At 39.2% G+C, this 20519-nt stretch overlaps 1 protein-coding gene across 9 annotated transcripts in view; it reads left to right on the top strand.

The window, feature by feature from the left end:
• Positions 1 to 20519, top strand: part of PAK1 (p21 (RAC1) activated kinase 1) — a 161344-nt gene that overhangs the window by 88383 nt on the left and 52442 nt on the right. For all 9 annotated transcript variants that reach the window (XM_043875365.1, XM_043875337.1, XM_043875356.1 and 6 more), the window contains 3 exons: positions 5118 to 5218; positions 8842 to 8989; positions 13901 to 13938. In XM_043875365.1, coding sequence (XP_043731300.1) covers positions 5118 to 5218; positions 8842 to 8989; positions 13901 to 13938 — 287 coding nt within the window. The remainder of the gene's footprint in view (positions 1 to 5117; positions 5219 to 8841; positions 8990 to 13900; positions 13939 to 20519) is intronic.

The following is a 20519-nucleotide window of genomic DNA, read 5'->3' as shown; positions in this document are numbered from 1 at the left end:
CATTTTAAAACAAATTTTCATTTAATGACATCCATTCATATTCACTTAGTCTGCAATATAGGGAAGGCACAGTGCATGTAGAAGAAGCTATGTTGGAATTCAGGCCCTTGAGGTTATTACCGTTGACCATCCCTGACTTTGTGACCTTTGGTGAGTTGCTCTACCTTTCTTCATCTCAATTATCTAACCTGTGAAAGGGAAAGTGAAATCGCTCAGTCGTGTCTGATTCTTTGTGACCGCAAGGACTGTAGCCTACCTGGCTCCTCTGTCTGTGGAGTTTTTCAGGCAAGAGTATTGGAGTGGGTTGCCATTTCCTTCTCCAGGGGATCTTCCTGACCCAGGGATCAAACCCGGGTCTCCCGCATTGCAGGTAGGCACTTTACCATCTGAGCCATGTGGGAAATCAACCTGTAGTATGGGTACATAATAATATTTATCTCTTAGAGTTGTTGAGTGGATTATTATTATTTTTAAAATATTTATTTATTTGTCTGCATTGGATCTTAGTTGTGGCATATAGGATCTAGTTCTCTGACCAGGGAGAGGACCCGGGGCCTCTGCATTGGGAGCACAAAGCCTTAGCTACTGGACCACCGGGGAAGTCCCTGATTGGGTTATTAAAACTAAAGATGCAACCTGAAGCTTTATTAACAGTTGATAGTAATTTTGTGGCTATTATTGCTTGCTGTCATGGTTTTCTTTTGAAATCTGTGATTAACACCTAAAAGTTGTTTGAGATGTACAAAATAACAGCTCTTAATGAGGTTCCTCCAAAAATGAATTAAAGAGTGGTCCTGGGAAAATACCTTTCTCTTCTTGTATGTAGGCTGTATTTCCAGTTGGTTTAGACAGGGCTATTGGAGGGGGCCACATTAAAAAATTTTGTGCACTAGGACTAAGCAGACCCAAGGAAAGCTTTCCCAAGAAGTTCTCAAGAGATCTCTGTAATGTCAGAAGCAGAACTCTAAACTCTGGACATGGGTCTAGCTCTCTGGGACAAGTACTCAATATTTGAAGCTGGGGCCAAAGTGATAAGCCTCTTGAAACTGCTAATCTCAGATATTCTTTATATGTTCAAGTGTTAAGTGATTTCATTTCCCAGCGACTCTTTTCTATAGACTATTCATCCTGTGAACCACTCTCTTTGTTTCCATTACCAAGGTTCCTTTTGACATTCTGTGCCTGTGATGGGTATATTATATGGCATATTAATAACATGTCATAGAAATAATATATAAAAATACTAGATCTGGAAAACAAAAAATCTAGGTAAAACATAAAAATAATGTAAAAGTGTTCTTCCCTACAATCTTTTAACTGACTAGATCAGGAGAAATTTAGGAACAGAAAGCAATTCTGAAGCCTTGCAACATGTCCAGTGCATTCTAGCTATGAGTAAGACAGATGGACTTAAGTCATAAATGAATGCTTAATTTGGGCCATAGCAAGCCCTTCCCTTTCACAAAGCATCTGCTTCTGGAAGGAAAATTGCCAAGTGTAAAAATAGCTTAAACCCTAGCAGTTGGAATGTAGGCAAGTGGTTCTCATTAAGATATTAAGGGAAGAACCTTTGGAATCAGACCTGGGTTCAAATTCATCTCTTACTAGCGGTATAAGCTTGAGCAAATTATTTAACTGCTTTTAAGTTTCCTTATCTGTAAAATGACAGTAGTAATAATATATCCCATAGGATTGTGACAATTAAGGAAAATATTCTAGTATCTTATATGTGGTTAGCTCTTATTTAATGTTATTTCTCCTCTTCATAACAGAGGAAGTTTTCTTGATGCAGCTTGAAATTGTTTAGAGGGGGTAAAGTAGTAGAAAAGGGCCTTGGCTCTAAAGCCACATTTTTAAAAATTTAAATTACTTCCGTAACTGTAGACAAGTCCATATTTCAGTTTCATAGTGTCCAAAAAAAAATTGATTCTCAGGATTGTGGTGATTATATGAGATGATATATATGAAGTACCTATTAAAACTGTGGGATGCTGTGTCAGGAAGAGATGTAGTTACAGGGCTTTGAGAGTGCTGATCTTTCTGTTTTCATAGACATTTGGAATGTAGGAGCTGAAAGGGCCCTTAAGATCATCTAGTTCATTTTCCACATTTTTCAGATGAGAAAACTGACAACCTGCACTATGTGGTATAGTAGAGGCAAAACTGGCCTGGATTTTTTAGACTTTTTTGTCCTCACCTTCCCTAGCTCCCCCCTCGGCCAAAAGCTGCCTTTCTTTAGGGTTGTGTTGGGTCTATTGGAGGCGTTAGGACTTCAGAATAGCTTTTGGCCAGTGTGTTGAGCTACCACAGAACAGGATTTTAAAACAGGATTGTGTACTTCAGGTCAGAGCTGGTAAAAATGAAACATACAATCCTGCCCTGGAGAGAATTTGCATGTCTTAGGCAGATTCCTTAGATTCCTTGCCAGGTTGAGTTAGGTGTCTGATCATTTGTTCTTTCTTCACTCGGTGTCTGAGCACCTGTTTTATGCCTGACTTTTGCTAGCTGTTGGGGATTCATGGTAAGTTGGACATGATCCCTGCACTTAGAACTGAGTCTGCTTAGAAAAATAAACTCTGAAAGTAAGCAATAACTATCATGGATGTGGGAACAGAGGAGAAGGTGAACACCCCAGTGCAGAGATCAGAGAAGACTTCACAGAAGAGATGACCTTTAAGCTGAGACCTGACAAGGATAAAGGAAAGGGTTTGTGTGGTGGTGTGGCAAGAGAAGGGAAAGGGAAAGATAGGATTTACAGGCAAAGGGAGTAACTAGAGACAAAGTCAAGAGGTGTGGAAGAGCACATTATGTGCTAAAGGTGGACCATTACCACTGGTTCAGTGTATTTGGTGTAGACTGTATGAAACCTAAGTACAAGCATGCCTTGGAGATGCTGTGGGTTTAGTTCTGACTACCCCAGTAGAGTGAGCATCACAGTAAAAGGAGTCGCATGAACTTTTCTGGTTTCCAAATGAATATAAAAGTTATGTTTACACTGTACTGTGGCCTATTAAGTGGACATTTAATTTTTAAATAAACAGTGTACATACCTTAATTGAAAAATACTTTAATCACTAAAATATGTTAACCATCATCTGGTAATGCAAGGTTGCCACAAATAATCAATTTGTAAAAAGTACTTAGTTACTGTGAAGTATAGTAACTCCAAGCATAGTAAAACAAGGTTTTCCTGTAGTGGGAGATAAAGTAGAGGATATGTCTGTAGAGCAGAGTTCTCAAAGCCTGAATGAAAATTTTTTCCAACCCAATATTTTATTAAAAAAATTTTTTATTGGGGTTGGTTAACAATGCTGTGTTAGTTTTAGGTATCTAGCAAAGTGAATCTGACATACATATACCCACTCTTTTTTGAATTCTTTTCCCATGTAGGCCATTATTGAGTATTGAGTAGAGTTCCCTGTGCTATACTGTAGGTCCTCATTATCTATTTTATATATAGTAGGAGTGACAGAATACAAAGGCTTTGGGGCTGGGAGGGAGCCTGAAGACCTCAGTCCTGGCCCCAGATCTGCTGCTAACTTGCTCTGTATCTTGGAAAGGCTACTTAACTTCTTGAAATTTCTGGTTTCTTCTGTCAAATGGGCACCAGTATCACTATCCTACTTGTTATACAATTGCACTGAGGCTCCAATGGACTAGGTCTAGCTAATACCAAGACCTGAAATTCTTTTTAGTTGGGAGAGGGTTATATTAGTTTGCTAGAGCTGCTGCAACAAATTACCCCAAACAAGGAGCTTAAACAAGAAATTTATTGTTTCAGTTTGGAGGCTGGAAGTCCAAGATGAAGGTTTTTGTAGGGTTGGTTCCTTCTGAGATCTGCGAGGAAACATTTATTGGGCTTGAAGAAGCACTGCTCTGATCTCTGCGTTTATCTCCTGTGTGCATTTGTCTCCAAATATCCCCTATTTATAAGGACGTTGACAGGATTAGGGACTGAACCTACTCCAATATGACCTAATCATATTTTAAATAATTATATCTGCAATGGCCCGGTTTCCAAATAAGATCATACTGTGAGGTACTGGGAGTTAGAATATATGAATTTGGGGGGAACACATGAGTGTGACAAGGACACAATAACTGTAAATATTGAAGCTTTTTGTGCCAGATCAGCAGACCTTCAGCGAACACCTACTGATGCAGCACCCTTGATGATTACAGGTATTTGGACTTAATGATTCTTTGAGGTCCTAGCCTAGGGAGGCAGCATAGAATAGTGGTTTAGAACTTATGGCCTGGGCCAGAGATTTGAGTCTGACTGCTGCCGTTACTAACCATTTGATCTTGGGCGAATAACTTAGTCTCTATGCTTCAGCATCTTTATCTGCAAAATAAGAGTGATAATACCTGACTGATAAGGTTGCTGTGAGGCCACAGTGAATATTATTACATATGGAGAACTTGAATTAATACATAAGATACAGAGATATATTTTACAGTGCAGGGCATATAGCCAATATTTTATAATAACTTTAAATGGAGGATAGTTTATGGAAATATTGAATTACAGTGTTGTTCACCTGAAACTAATAATGTAAATCAATTATAATAGAAAAAAGTAACTTGAATCATTGCACTTGATTAATTATTAGATACTCATTTTAAGAAACAGTTTCCAAATCTAAAATTCCATAATGTGGAGAACCTTAAAGTGATCCATAATCAAGAATCAAAAGGTAGAAGCAGGTTCTAGAAGCTCATAGAATGTAAGATGTCTGGGTTGGAAGGCTCTTTAGAGACCGTTTACTTGAGTCTTCTCATTTTGCAGATGGGGAAACCAGGGTTCAGAAAAAGGAGGTTAGTTGCATCAATCAACTAACTTGAATCAACAAACTCATTAGTGGTAAAACCAGGACATTCTGATAAATGTTCTTTCTGCTCCTGCCTTACTTTAGTTCAGTGAAAAATTAAACCTTTAATCATGAATTGAGCATCTACTTCAATCTAGGTCTGGTTTTGGGCTCTGTAAATAACACAGGTGAATTTGTATCATAGACCTTGTCCTTTAAAAGAGCTTAGAGCTCAACAAAAGAGCTAAATAAATAAAGATGTAGTAATACCTTGCTTTTATCTCCTTTTTCTTGTTTCTCTTGCAGCAAATAAAAAGAAGGAGAAGGAACGGCCAGAGATTTCTCTTCCTTCAGATTTTGAGCACACGATTCATGTTGGTTTTGATGCTGTCACAGGCGAGTTTACAGTAAGTTTTGGGTCACAGAAAGACGTTTGGTCTTTCAGAGTTCTGGCTATGCACTGTTAGATTTAATCTTTTCCAGACTTCCTGATGCTTCTGTCTTTGCCTGACACCCTTATTACTATCGTCTCATGTTCTTGAGAGGGACTGTTTCTGCACTTCCAGAATTGTACCAGAGAAGCCTTTGAATCTCCATTCCTTAAATAGACCTCGGTTAAGTGGCCTTTTGGCAGGGACTCTGTGCTGGGCATTGATGATCCAGAGACAAATCAGACAAGGTTCATGCTTTAAAGGAGGAATAGCCTGGTGAGGAGCAAACATCTCAAGAAGTTAACTGATACAGTAAGATGTATTGTAAGAGAGGCATGTGAGAAGCTCTGAAGGCAGAGAAAGGAATGACTAAACTCATCTTTAGCTGCTATCAGTTATCAAAATTAGTTCTTTTAAAAAAATTTAAAAAAATTGTTTTTATTTTATATTGGAGTATTGCTTCTTGGAAGGAAAGCTGTGACAAACCTAGATAGCTTATTAAAAAGCAGAGACATTACTTTGCCAACAAAGTTCTGTGTAGTCAAAGCTATGCTTTTTCCAGTAGTCATGTATAGATGTGAGAGTTGGACCATAAAGAAGGCTGAACACCAAAGAATTGATGCTATTGAATTGTGGTGTCGGAGAAGATTCTTGAGAGTACCTTGGACTGCAGGGAGATCAAACCAGGCAATCCTAAAGGAAATCAATCCTGAATATTCATTGGAAAGACTGATGCTGAAGCTCCAATACTTTGGCCACCTGATGCGAAGGGCTGACTCATTAGAAAAGACTCTGATGCTGGGAAAGATTGAAGGTAGGGGGAGAAGGGGATGACAGAGGACAAGATGGTTGGATGGCATCACCCACTGGATGGATATGAGTTTGAGCAAGCTCCGGGAATTGATGATGGACAGGGAAGCCTGGTGTGATACAGTCCATGGGGTTGCCAAGAGTCAAACATGACTGAGTGACTGAATTGACTGATAGCCAATTAACAATGTTGTGAGTTTCTGGTGGACAGCAGGGGTACTCAGTCATACATATACATGTATCCATTCTACCCCAAACTCCTTTTCCATCCAGACTGCCACGTAACATTGAGCAGACCTCCCTGTGCTATACAGTAGTACCTTGTTGGTTATCTGTTTTAAATACAGCAGTGTGTAGGTGGTGATCCCAAACTCCCTAACTATCCCTCCCCACCCCCTTTCCCTCTGTAACCATAAGTTTGTTTTCTGTCTGTGGGTCTGTTTCTCTTTTGTAAGCAAGTTTAGTTGTGTTATTTCTTTTCAGGTTCTGCATATAAGGGGTATCATATGATATTTCTCTGTCTGAGTTACTTCACTCGGTATAACAATCTGTAGGTCCATCCATGTTGCTGCAAATGACATCATTTCATTCTTTCTTATGGCTGAGTAGTATTCCATTGTCTGTCTATACCACATTTTCTTTATCTATTCCTCTGTCAGACGTTTAGGTTGCTTCTGTTGGCTATTTCTTGGCTATTGTAAATAGTGCTGCAATGAACATTGGAATACATGTATCCTTTCAGATCATATTTTTCTTTGGCTATATGCCCAGGAGTGGGGTTGAAGGGTCATATGGTAGCTCTACTTTTAGTTTTTTAAACTAAACCTCCATACTGTTCTCCATAGTGGCTGTACCAATTTACATTCTCACCAACAGTGTAGGAGGGTTCTCTTCTCTCCACACCATCTCCAGCATTTATTGTTTGGGAATTTTTTGATGATGGACATTCTGACTGGTGTGAGGTAATAGTCATTGTGGTTTTGATTTGCATTTCTCTAATAATTAGTGGTGCTGAATTTCCACTACTATTGCATTACTATTGATTTCCCCTTTTACAGTTGTTAGAATTTGCCTTATATATTGAGGTGCTCCTATGTTGGGTGCATGTATGTGTGCAGTTTTTATATCTTCTTGGATTGATCCCTTGATCATTATGTAGTGCCCTTCTTTGTCTCTTATAACAGTCTTTGTTTTACAGTCTGTTCTGTCTGGTATGAGTATTGCTACTCCAGATTTCTTTTTATTTTGATTTCCATGGAATACCGTCTTCCAACCCCTCACTTTCAGTCTGTATGTATCCCTAGTTCTAAGGTGAGTCTCTTGTAGACAGCATATATATGAGTCTTGTTTTTGTATCCACCCAGCTGGTCTTTGTGTTTTGGTTGGCACATATAATCTATTTGCATTTAGGGTAATTATCAATATGTATATTCCTATTGCCATTTTGTTAATTGTTCTGAGTTTGTTTTCACAGGTCTTTATTCTTCCCTTTCTCCTTTGTCTTCTTGTGGTTTGATTACCATCTTTAGTGTTGTGTTTGGGTTGCTCTTTCTTTTGCTTATGTGTATTTATAGAACCTACCTGCAATGCAGGAGACCCTGGTTCAAGCCCTGGGTCAGGAATATCCCCTGAAGGAAATGGCAATCCACTCCAGTATTCTTGCTTGGAGAATCCCATGGAGAGAGGAGCTTGGCAGGTTACAGTCCTTGGCATTGCAAAGAGTCGGATATGACTGAGTGACTAACACACAATGTAGTTTTTGGGTTTGCTGCTCCCATGAGGTTTTGATATAACAATACATAATATATATGTTTTCTTTTTTAAAGATGCTGGTCTCTTTCCCACCCAGAGGAGTTCCTTTAGCATTTGTTGCAAAGCGGGTCTGCTGGTGCTGAATTCTCTTACTTTTTGCTTGTCTTTAAATCTTTTGATTTCCATGTCAAATTTAATGAGAGCCTCACTGGGTATAGTATTCTTGATTTTGCTCTGGTGGGCAGGGACTTTAATCTGCTTGTCTGCTGATGGGTGGGACTCTGTGCCCTCCCTGTTAGTTGTTTGGCCTGAGGTGACCCAACCCTGGAGCCTACAGGCCCTACGATAGGGCTGTGGCAGCCTCCAGGAGGGCTCATGCCAATGGGTGGTGCTGCTGTCAGCGCCTTTGTGACTGGTGAGCTGCAGCCGCCGCTTGCCTCTTCAGGAGACTCTACAGCACTAGCAGATAGGTTTGGTTCATTCTCCTATGGGGTCTCTGCTCCTTTCCTCTGAGTCCTGTTGGGCTCAACGTTTTGTATGTGCTCTCTAAAAGTGGAGTGTGTTTCCCCTAGTTCTATGGAAGTTGTGTAGTCAAATCTCACTGGCCTTCAAAGTTAGATTCTCTGGGGATTCCTAGTGCCATTGCCAGACTCCTAGTCTGGGAAGGCTGACGTCGGGCTCAGAACCTTCACAATAGTGGCAGAACTTTTGTGTGGTATAATTGTTCTCCAGTTTGTGGGTCTCCCACCTGGCGGATATTGGATTTGGTTTTACAGTGATTGTGCCTGTCCTACGGTCTCACTGGGGCTACACCTTTGTCTTTGGATTTTTTTTTTTTTTTTTTTTGGTGGGTTCCAGCAAACTAGCTAACTATTCAGCAGTTAGTTGTGAGTTTTGGAGGAGGAAGTGAGCACATGTCCTTCTGCTTCCCCATCTTGAACCAATCTTCTTGGTTCAGTCTTCACAGTGAGTTCTGAATTTGCTTCAGGGTCCCTGTGACTGTGCCTTGCTGACAGCCTTGCATATCTCTCTTACAGGGAATGCCGGAGCAATGGGCCCGCTTGCTTCAGACATCAAATATCACTAAGTCGGAGCAGAAGAAAAACCCGCAGGCTGTTCTGGATGTGTTGGAATTTTATAACTCAAAGAAGACCTCCAACAGCCAGAAGTACATGAGCTTTACAGGTATGGAGATTGTGTCCAGGACAGTCTAGGGGAAAAAAAATGTTTTCATATTGGATGTCCATTGATGTGAAGGAAGAACGTTATGGGAAGAGTAGAGATGGCACTTTCACTAAGATGGAATTTTGAAATTTGAGAGCTACGATGTTGGGTTTTTGCATCAAGCTTGAGTCTTTACTCTAAAACTGCATGTTTCTAAAAAATACTGTGATATTATGTTTAAAAACATAGACTTTGTGCTAGAAAATCTGGATTCTGATACTGACTAGGTTTTAGTAATTACTTCATTTCTTTGAGCTTCAAAATGGGGATGTTATTTCCTATCTCAAGAGGTTGTAATGAGAATAAATGAGCTCATTGATGTGAAAATTCTTTGTAGGTTATAAAACAGCACCATGGAAATGTAACCATTGTTATCATCATTGTTTTTCAATATCAATAAGTTATGTGATAACACATTTAAGTAGGCAAGCCCAATTTCTTCCTCAAGGAACTAATTTTTATCAGTCAAATGAAAAAAGGCCAATAATAATAAATGTTCTTTAGATGTATTCTTTGTCTCTGTATAAAGGGCTGTGTTTTTCAGAATGTTTTTCATACCAGAATTGGGATTAGAGTCCAGGTCTCCTAATTCCTGGACTAGGAATTACCACTTGCCTCTAGTAACTCTTACTTGGAACACCTCCTTCTATGGCAGAGAGGGTTTTCTTTTCTTAAGCGAGTCCTAAGAAGGCCTACATTTCTGGAAACTTGCCTTTTATATAGCATCTTAGAATTTTAGGGCAAGTAGTATCTTTAGTATATACCACTTCCAGTCTCCTCTTGTTTTGCAGACATTAGCGCCCCAAATGCCTTTCTATTGTGGCTAAATTAGTGGTCTCTTAACCACTGTTCTTAACTGAGTTCAGTGCTTAATGCTGGTGTTACTGTTGTCTCTTTTAAAGGTCAGTGTTGTTGGGGAAAGTGAGAACCAGGATGAACTAACTGGTTTTGAAGGATGCTTTTCCCAGCAAGTATCTGGCTTGTAGCAAAGGGCACAGATGGTGAGGATGACAAACTGCAGCTTTGCTCATTCTGCATAGTGGTGCCCAGCAGAGCATCATACATGTCCTTAGCATATTCCCTTCCTGATATCTGTCCCCGCTGGATCTGTCTCACTTCTTCCATTGAGGGAGTGTTATTCCAAGGCAGTATTGGGTGTGAGAGATCATGGGTAGGAAAGTTTTCTAGATTAGGGTTTGTGTTTTCAAGAGTTTGTCATGGAGATGTCAGATTAGGAGCTGGTTTTGAAAGCTTCAGTAGCAGAGTCTTTGAAATAATCTCTTTTTATGTGAATGTGTGTAGATATGTACAAATACTGTTTATGTTTATGGAAGCAGCTCTGTGGGTTTCTGTATGTGTGGAATATAAAAAGTCCACTTTAAGTATATATGAGTGAATATGGGTATATGATATACACATTCAGGTAATTGTGTGTATGTTCCTGCATGTATGCATAAATGAATAACATTGAAGGATTTTTTGTATTCTGTAAGTTGAAGATCAAAGCAGCTCCAGGCAAAACTGTATATTTGTCGTAGTTATTTTTTTATTGAAGTATAATTGATTTACAGTGTTGTTAGTTACTGCTATATAGCAAAGTGATTCAGTTATATATTCACTCTATTTTAAAATATTCTTTTCCAGTATGGTTTATCATACGATATTTTTTCCTTTGTCTGTAAATTATCTCATTTGATTCTCATGATGACATTGAGAGACTGGCAGTACAGGTACTGTTACCCACATTTTGCATATACAGAGAAATTATTTAGGCTCAGGGGAAGTAAGTGATTTATTCATAGAGCCTTAACATATCAATTGAGTGATACACCAGTGATGTGTGTTTTCAACTTGGGTCTTTAAATCCTAAAACCAAAGCACAATTTTTCATGCCAATTTTTTGTTGTTTCCTGTTTTTTTAGCACTTTATTTTCTGTACCAACTAATAGGTAATGTGATAAGCAAAATTTAGACTAGATTGACAACCTCAATCTGGTTTTAGAAAAGGCAGAGGAACCAGAGATCAAATTGCCACCATCTGCTGGATCATTGAAAAAGCAAGAGAGTCCCAGAAAAACATCTATTTCTGCTTTATTGACTATGCCAAAGCCTTTGACTGTGTGGATCACAATAAACTGTGAAAATTCTGAAAGAGATGGGAATACCAGACCAACTGACCTGCCTCTTGAAAAACCTATATGCAGGTTAAGAAGCAACAGTTAGAACCGGACATTGACCAACAGACTGGTTCCAAATAGGAAAAGGAGTACGTCAAGGCTGTATATTTTCACTGTGCTTATTTAACTTACATGCAGAGTACACCATGAGAAATGCTGGGCTGGATGAAGCACAAGCTGGAATCAAGATTGCTGGGAGAAATATCAATAACCTCAGGTATGCAGATGACACTACCCTTATGGCAGAAAGTGAAGACAAACTAAAGAGCCTCTTGATGAAAGTGAAAGAGGAGAGTGAAACAGTTGGCTTAAAGCTCAACATTCAGAAAACAAAGATCATGGCATCCAATCTCATCAATCACGGCAAATAGATGGAGAAACAGTAGGAACAGTGGCAGACTTTTATTCATTTTTTGGCTCCAAAATCACTGTAGATGGTGGCTGCAGCCATGAAATTAAAAGATGCTTACTCATTGGAAGAAAAGTTATGAGCAACCTAGACAGCATATTAAAAAGCAGAGACATTACTTTGCCAACAAAGGTCTGTCTGGTTAAGGCTATCGTTTTTTCAGTAGTCATATATGGAAGTGAGAGTTGGACTATAAAGAAAGCTGAGCACTGAAGAATTGATGCTTTTGAACTGTGGTGTTGGAGAAGACTCTTGAGAGTCCCTTTGACTGGAAGGGGATCCAACCAGTCCATCCTAAAGGAAATCAGTCCTGAATATTCATTGGAAGGACTGATGTTGAAGCTGAAACTCCAGTACTTTGGCCACCTGAAGTGAAGAGCTGACTCATTTGAAAAGACCCTGATGCTGGGAAAGATTGAAGGTGGGAGGAGAAGGGGGTGACAGAGGATGAGATGATTGGACGGCATTACCAACTTGATGGACATGAGTTTGAGTAAACTCCGGGAGTTGGTGATGGACAGGGAGGCCTGGCGTGCTGCAGTCCATGGGGTCGCAAAGAGTTGGACACGACTGAGCCACTGAACTGAACTGAACTGACAACCTCATGTTCTGGGTTTTAGCCCTCTTTGTCATGGATTTGTGGCATTTGATTTATGTAATCTTAAACCAGTTTCTTTTCCTCTGAATCTTAGTTTATTTATTTGTAAAATGAAGGATTGGAAGTGCTTTCTGCTGTGTTACTCTGTGCTATGAAATTTAATTTTTATATATAGAAATTGTACATCTCATTTAGAAGGTGCAAACTTACTCTTCTTTTATACGATTGAGATATATTTATTACCAGAATACCCAGTCCTCAAAAACACCAGTAGGATGGAAGCTTGGAGGTGGTTCAGTGAAGGCATAGTATTCTACTTGGTATGGAATATGCTTTTGGACAAGAAAAACAAGTGAATTATGTTTAAGCTATATCCTGATTTGATTTCTCTGGGGTACAGCTTGCCATTCAGGGCTGGCTTTAAGAACATGTTATCACAGTTTGTGGGTTCATAATTTGTCATAGGATCACAGGAGCTATACCTGACACTTTCATGTATATGAGATCTTGGACATTATCTGGGCTTGTTTCTTGGTGAGGTAGATGTAGGATTTGATATAATATTTCTTCTCCTTAATTCCATTGGTGGTGAACTGATGAAATCGATTTCTTCTAGGACTTCTAGGAATTAAAGAATAAATCCAAACATAATACTTGGTGTTTAAACTTATTCTCTTGCTAGATCTCTATTGGGTCTGTGTTTCATACTTTATCAAGTTTAAGATATCATTGATTATAAGATGCATTGTTATTTTACATACATGAAGAAAAAAGAAGCTGCCAATTAAATCATGAAATACCTTTGACTGTAGGATACATCTTTGTTTCAGAAATGTTAATGTGAAAAAAATATATATTTCAGAATTAATAAAATTTGGTGATATTGAGAGAGTTTAGATCTAGTGTCAGAAATGAGACCATACCTTTAATTATACTTGACATGACTGTATTGTGCTAAGATGCTTAGTCATGTCTGACTCTTTATGACCCCATGGACTGTAGCCCATCTGGATCCTCTATCTATGGAGATTCTCCAGGTGAGAATTTTGAAGTGGGTAGCCTATCTCTTCTCCAGGGATCAAACCAGGGTCTCCTGCATTGGAGACAGATTCTTTACCAGCTGAACTACCCGGGAAGCTCTTTTCCTAAGGCTTAGTTTTTCTCTACTTGTGGAGAATAGACATGGATATAGAAGGATCCTTTTTTTTTTTTTTTTTTTTAAGAAGGATCCTTTCTAAAAGCTGAAGCTGCATGCTGATCATGATTTGTTATAGACATCTCAGGGTGATACCATTTATGAACTCTTTCCTTTTCCCTTAGAATGGAGGAAATTTCCTAAATCACTGAGGCTTGTTAATGTGTATATAGTTCTAGCATAGTATTTAGAATTAAACCAGGATTCAAATCTTGACTCCTAATAACCTGTGTGTTTAATTTGTAGACAGATCACTTCACTGAATGTCAGTTTCCAAATTTATAAAAGTAGACATAATAATAGTACCCAGCTGTAGCAAGGATTAGAGGTGGTAATGTGTATAAAGTATTTAGCATGGTATTGGGACTGTAGTATCAGTAACACTGTTATTCTAAGCTTGGCAAGTATTTTACTGAATAGGCTTCCTAAGTCTCAAGAAAGAATTCATTGTAATTGTTTACTGCCTGAATCACTTGTCTTTTTTCTTTTGCAGATAAATCAGCTGAGGATTATAATTCTTCTAACACTTTGGTAAGCCTTTATTTCCTCTATTCTGATATGGGCAGGCATGATTTTTAGGGATCAGGTCAGTGAGGTAGATGCAGAGTCTGGGCTGGTGGGCACTCATCTTGGTCACTCTCCCACCCTGGGCCTCAGAGTAAAGGAGTTGAACTTAATAAGCAGTAGATATCCCTTCCAGCTTTAATTTATTAATGCTGTAGAAATTCTAACCCTGGAACCAGAAGTACTGGCTACTAGCCTCAGTTTTCAGTTTTAGCTTTGAGTCTTAGGAAAGCCAATTTGCCTTTCTGAGCTTCAAATTTTTCCTCAGTAGAATGAGGACTATACACATTGCCTTACTTGGAGATGTCCTCAAATAGCTGTATTTAAAAGAGAATTCCTTCTTTTGGGTTAATTGGATTTACAAAACCAGGATTAGGATTAATTGTTGAAGGGAGCAGATTCTATTAATTTAAGGTCATTCATTCTGTCCTCTGAAGTTGTAGTGAATGTCCTATCACTTGAAGGAATGTATGGAAGTCATTGTTGACTTCATGGGTCCCTCTGACCTTCACAACTTACCAATTCCTTTTTCTAAAGCAGATTATGAGATGAGGTATTGATGTATTTGAAAGGGCCTTATAATGAGTAAGCTGTGGCTTATTATACTAGATTACTGCTGTTGTTTTTATCTAGTGCTCTCTCTTGTGCAAAGTTGGTTATTTTATGTTGATTTACTAAACATTTGCAAAGCCGCTATTCTATGCCAGGTCCTCTGTGGAGAAATGACAGTATAGGGATGAATCAGACATGATCAAACTCCTGGTCTCCCAGCCTTGTGAGTGTCATGAAGGCACCAACAGTTATAGTACAGGATGCTAAAACTGCATGAGGCCAGGAACTGTGTCTCACCTGTCAGTTGCAGGTTCCATGGCATGTGGCACATAATGATATAATACTGAATAAAATTATACTATGGCACGTACTGAATAAAAGATTGGATGTTTAAGGAAAGCTTCCTGATAGTGAAGTCTGAACTGAACGCATTAGTTATCTTGGGGAAGAATAATAAAGAGACAAGTGTATTCCAGGCAGAGGATAAATAACATGTGCTAAGGCAAGGAGGTTCGTGACGTTTGCTTGCACAGAGAACTGCGAGTGGTTTGTTACGATTGGAATGTGAAGTGTAGGCAGGTCAGATCATGTAGGAATTTTAACTTTTAAAGGTAATAACAAGCTATTGAAGGATCTTAAGTGGAGGAGTCATACATAATACTGAGTCACAATCCAAAAATCATGCTTCCAGCATTGGAGACTCATTTATTCTGAGTTGTGTATACTGTAGTCAGTGATTTAAAAAAAAAGGTTCACATGTCCATTGCCAGTAGCATCCTGGGTCCTTTCATATTCACGATCTCTTTTAATCTTCACAGGAGTTGAATGAGACAGGTTATTATCCTTGTATAACAGATGATAAAACTGAAATTGAGAAAGGGTTATTGGCAATAGGTAACTGATTCCCAGTTCATTTGCTTTCCACTGATTCATTTTTTCATCAAATGGAAGAGATATAGTTAAAAGGTGGTGAACTTGCTGATGTTAAGGTCCTTGGAAATTTCTCCCCATTATTGAGTTGTAAATTGTTGAAGAAGGGATGTTAATGAAAGCTGAACTGTACTTTGTGGCTTAACTGTCTTTATGCTTTTAAAGGAGGAGTAGCAGCTATTATTTATTGAGTAGCTAAGATGTGCCAGGCACTGTGTTATTAACTTATATGGTGGTGGTTTTGTCGCTAAGTTGTGTACAACTCTCATGACCCCATGGACTGTAGCCTGCCAGGCTCCTCTTTCCATGGGATTCTTCAGGCAAGAACACTGGAGTGGGTTGCCATTTCCTTCTCCAGGGGATCTTCCCAACCCAGGAATCAAACCTGGGTCTCCTGCATTGCAGGCAAATTCTTTATCAACTGGGCTATGAGGGAAGCCCAGTAACTTATGTATGTTAACATAATTAGTCCTCACAAATTAACCTTTTGAAGAAATTATCATCCCCACTTCACAGGTAGGAAACAGACTTTCCTGGAGACTCATAATTGCTATTGTGATACAACCAGATTAGAACTAGGGTCTTCTGAGTCTCTGTCCTGGGTTTTTTTCCCCACTGTGGCAGGGAACTGAGAAAGAAGATGTCAGAGAGGTCTTATAAAGGAGACTGCAGTAAAGCCTTTGGTCTGTTGTTCCTTAGTGAGGAGGAGGAGCCCTGGGGCTCATGCCATATGGCGGAGAGGATAACACCTGCTTTGTAAAAACCTGTACTGATTTTAGTATCTGCAATTAAAACCACCAGATTGTCAAGGACATTTTCTCCCCAATTCAGAACATTATCCCTGTGGTTCAGTCCTTTTTATTTCCTTACTAGTTACATGTAGGGATATGGTTTGTCCTGTGATAGCATGGCATCGTTTTCCATATTGGTTTCACACAAATCATGCCATTTGATGTTGGAAATATTTGAATGATATTGTAATCTCCATGACACAAGAAATTGGGACTCAGAGATTACGTGACTTGCTTCCTATCCGTGAATGAATTAGTAGTAGAAACCAGTACAATATTAAGTTCTCTTCAACATTCATTTGTACATTTAACCATAGCTATTTATTTAGCACTTTCTTTGTGCCCAGGTATTGGTGATACAGAGATAAAATTTTTGTGTTATCTTAGTCCTTGAGAAAAAATTAACAGAAGGATGAGGGCTGCAAGAGGAGTATATGAATAACTTACAATGAGGGTCATATTTGATGGAGTGATTTATTCTGCTTGGTAGTACAGGATAGTTGGCACAAGGTTCTTGGACCCTCACAGTTTGTTCATTTAATAAACATAACCTTTAATGTTTCTTCTAGTTCTAAAATTCTTTTATTTGTAGCTCATTGGTCTGAGATCCATCTCTCAGATTATTTAGCATTTTAGTGCCTGATCTCTCATTTATGAAATGATCACCTACTATGTTATAGGCTCCGTGAGTGCCCAAGAGTCAAGGATGGGTAAGATCTTTGCTCTTGATCTCACAACTTAGTGAGGGATCAGAACACATAAACAAGGATTGATAACACAGTGTCAGGTAAGTAACACAGTGTCAGGTAAATGTAGGCAATGATACCAGCCAGAGAAAAGGGCAATCAATGCTTTCTTGTGTAAGGTAGCATGTACAAAAGCCACATTGTTAAGGATCCATCATGTCAGGTGAAAGAACTTGGACTCTCCACTCGGGCTAAGGAAGTATTTTAAATAATGTAGTTAGATGTTTATTTTAGTCTAAACTACCATCTTAGAAAGGGCTTCCCTGGTGGCCCAGTGGTAAAGAATCTGCTTGCCAGTGCAGGAGATGTGGGTTTGGTCCTTGGGTCAGCAAGATCCACTGGAGAAGGAAATGGCAACCCACTCCAGTATTCTTGCTGGGAAAATCCCATGGATAGAGGAGCCTGGCAGGCTACACTCCATGGAGTCAGAAAGAGTTGGATATGACTGAACTACTGAATAGCAACAACCATTTTAAAAAGATACCTCTGGAATTTGGATCTGTGTAGAGAGTTGGACTGTGAAGAAAGCTGAGTGCCAAAGAATTGATGCTTTTGAATTGTGGTGTTGGAGAAGACTCTTGAGAGTCCCTTGGACTGCAAGGAGATCCAACCAGTCTATCCTAAAGGAGATCAGTCCTGGGTGTTCATTGGAAGGACTGATGCTGAAACTGAAACTCCAGTACTTTGGCCACCTCATGCGAAGAGTTGACTCATTGGAAAAGACCGTGATGCTAGGAGGGATTAGGGCAGGAGGAGAAGGAGACGACAGAGGATGAGATGGCTGGATGGCATCACCAACTTGATGGACATGAGTTGAGTAAACTCCAGGAGTTGGTGATGGACAGGGAAACCTGGCATGCTGCGATTCATGGGGTTGCAGAGTCGGACATGACTGAGCGACTGAACTGAACTGAACTGAGTGGGATGAATTCATATCTCTGTCTCTCTTGCCATGCTTAATTTCTTAAGTTCAGAAAAGATACATAAAAAATAAATCGAAAACAATGCTTATTAGTGAACCATTCTTGGAAATTCATGGACGATAGAAAGCAGATAAGATTAGATTGGCTGGAGCAGCAGAAAGTACAGCTGCTCTGTGTATGGGGAAGAGAAAAATCCTAGGAAAGTAAAAGTAGCTCCAGAGAAAATGGTGTGAGAGAATATATATAGAAAACAGGAAAGATTCCTGGGTCATCTTGAAGAGTAAATTAATTTAAATTCTGTAACTGAAAAAGCAGGGGCAGCCTCCATGTTAAGTGAGCAAAAGGTATCAGAAGATTGATCCTAAGCTTAAACCAGACACTTTTCTAAAGAAAGCACCCTGCCTCTTTGTAAATTACCCATATCAGGAGAATGCCTGATACGGGTACAGGGGCCTGAGAGAGGAACAGAGCAGGACTGGAGTTAACTACAAATCTCTACAGCAGGTATAAAGTAGAGGAGAAGGAAAAGAAGCTCTGCAGTGGGAAAAAATAATTTAAATTTCTGCATCCCAAGGATAAATTTCTTACGCCTTTGATAACTGGCAGAAGAGGAATCTCTACCATACATACTCTTCCGTGGTGACACACTCTGAAATGATACTTGTCAGTTACCACATCTGTATAACTCATATACAGACTGCATCAGACTGCCCATTCAGAGGAAGAGACAGCAGAGAAGCACACTCACATGACTACAGTGGAAGCATATGCTAGGTGTATACCCTGATTAATCTGATTTTTCACTGATAAATATGAGAGGAGAGCCAAGGATCTCCAGACACTTGAGAGGAACAAAGCATTAAAGAGAAGGACCACGATAAAGAAAGAAAACTGATCCCAGAGGAAATTGATAATTCAGGAAAGAAAATTAAAAAGAACTCTAATATTGGGTTGGCCAAAGAGTTCATGTGGGCTTTTCTGTAAGACGTTTCAAAAAACTGGAATGAACATCTTGACCAACCCAATATATTCAAAGGTTTTATAGATACTGCATCTCCCAAAACATGCTACAATCAGAGCAGTGGTTCCCAACCTTTTGGCTCCAGAGACCCGTTTCGTGGAAGACTACTTTTCCATGGATTAGGGGCAGGGGAGTGGGGATGGTTTGGGGATGATTCAAGTGTATTACATTTATTGTGCTATTGATAATCTATATTAGCAGTTACTCCCCAGCACTGGCATCATTGCCTTGACTCTACCTCCAATCAGGCATTAGATTCTCATAAGGAGCACACAGCCTAGATTCCTCATGTGTGCAGTTCACAATAGTGTGTGTGCTTCTGTGAGAACCTAGTGCCGCTGCTGATCTGACAAGAGGGGGAGCTCAGGCAGTAATGCAAACAATGGAGAGCGGCTATAAATACAGATGAAGCTTTGCTCACTGGCTGGCTTGTTTGCTTGTCCACTGCTCACCTCCTGCTGTGTGGTCCGGTTCCTAACAGACCATTGACTGGTACTGGGCTGTGACCCTGGCGTTGCGGACCCATGGATTACAGCAATCAGAGGATTAAAAAAAAATCTGATTAAAGAAATAAATTTCCAAGGATTAAAAAATGCACATAAAGGTAGATTAATGATATAAAACATAAAGACATATGGAAGGTAAAAGAATAAATGATATAAGACATTATCCAGTGAAATTCAGGAAGAACTAGAGGATTAAGACATTAGAGTAGAAAAAATAAAGGAATAATGGAAGAAAAATCTCTCAGCTAAAGAAAGGTATGAGTCTTCAGATGAAAGAGCCTACCAGTTACCAAGTCAGATAACTGTAAAGAGAACCAAGAATAAAGAGAAATATTTTCAAAGCTTTCAAAATGAAAACACAGCTAATGTGGCTCATTAGCAGTAGTGGTCAAAGGAGCAGTATTTTCAGAGGTTAAGAGGAAAATTATTTAGAAACCAAGAATTCTGTACCTAATCAAACTAGCTTTCAAGCATGAGGTTAACATAAAGGTATGTTTGAACATGTGATGATCTAGTTTACCACCCTTGGAAAGGCTAAACACTAAATATTAACAATAATTACTTGTTGGGTAAATCAAATCCTTTATGATTATATAGTGAAAGTGACATAGATTCAAGGGATTAGATCTGATAGACAGAGTGCCTGAAGAACTATGGATGGAGGTTCATGACATTGTACAGGAGGCAGTAATCAAGACCATCGCCAAGAAAAAGAAGTGCAAAAAGGCAAAATGGTTGTCTGCAGAGGCCTTACAAATAGCTGAGTAAAGAAGAGATGCTAAAGGCAAAGGAGAAAGGGAAAGCTATACCCGTTTGAATGCACAGTTCCAAAGAATAGCAAGGAGAGATAAGAAAGCCTTCCTCAGTGATCAATGCAAAGAAATAGAGGAAAACAATAGAATGGAAAAGACTAGAGATCTCTTCAAGAAAATTGGAGATACCAAGGGAACATTTCATTCAAAGATGGGTTCAATACAGGACAGAAATGGTATGGACCTAACAGAAGCAGAAGATACTAAGAAGAGGTGGCAAGAATACACAGAACTATACAAAAAAGATCTTCATGACCCAGATAATCA

This window comes from Cervus elaphus, chromosome 2 (assembly GCF_910594005.1).
Source record: "Cervus elaphus chromosome 2, mCerEla1.1, whole genome shotgun sequence".
Classification (NCBI taxonomy): Eukaryota; Metazoa; Chordata; class Mammalia; order Artiodactyla; family Cervidae; genus Cervus; species Cervus elaphus.
This window is presented reverse-complemented; position numbering and strand designations above follow the sequence as displayed.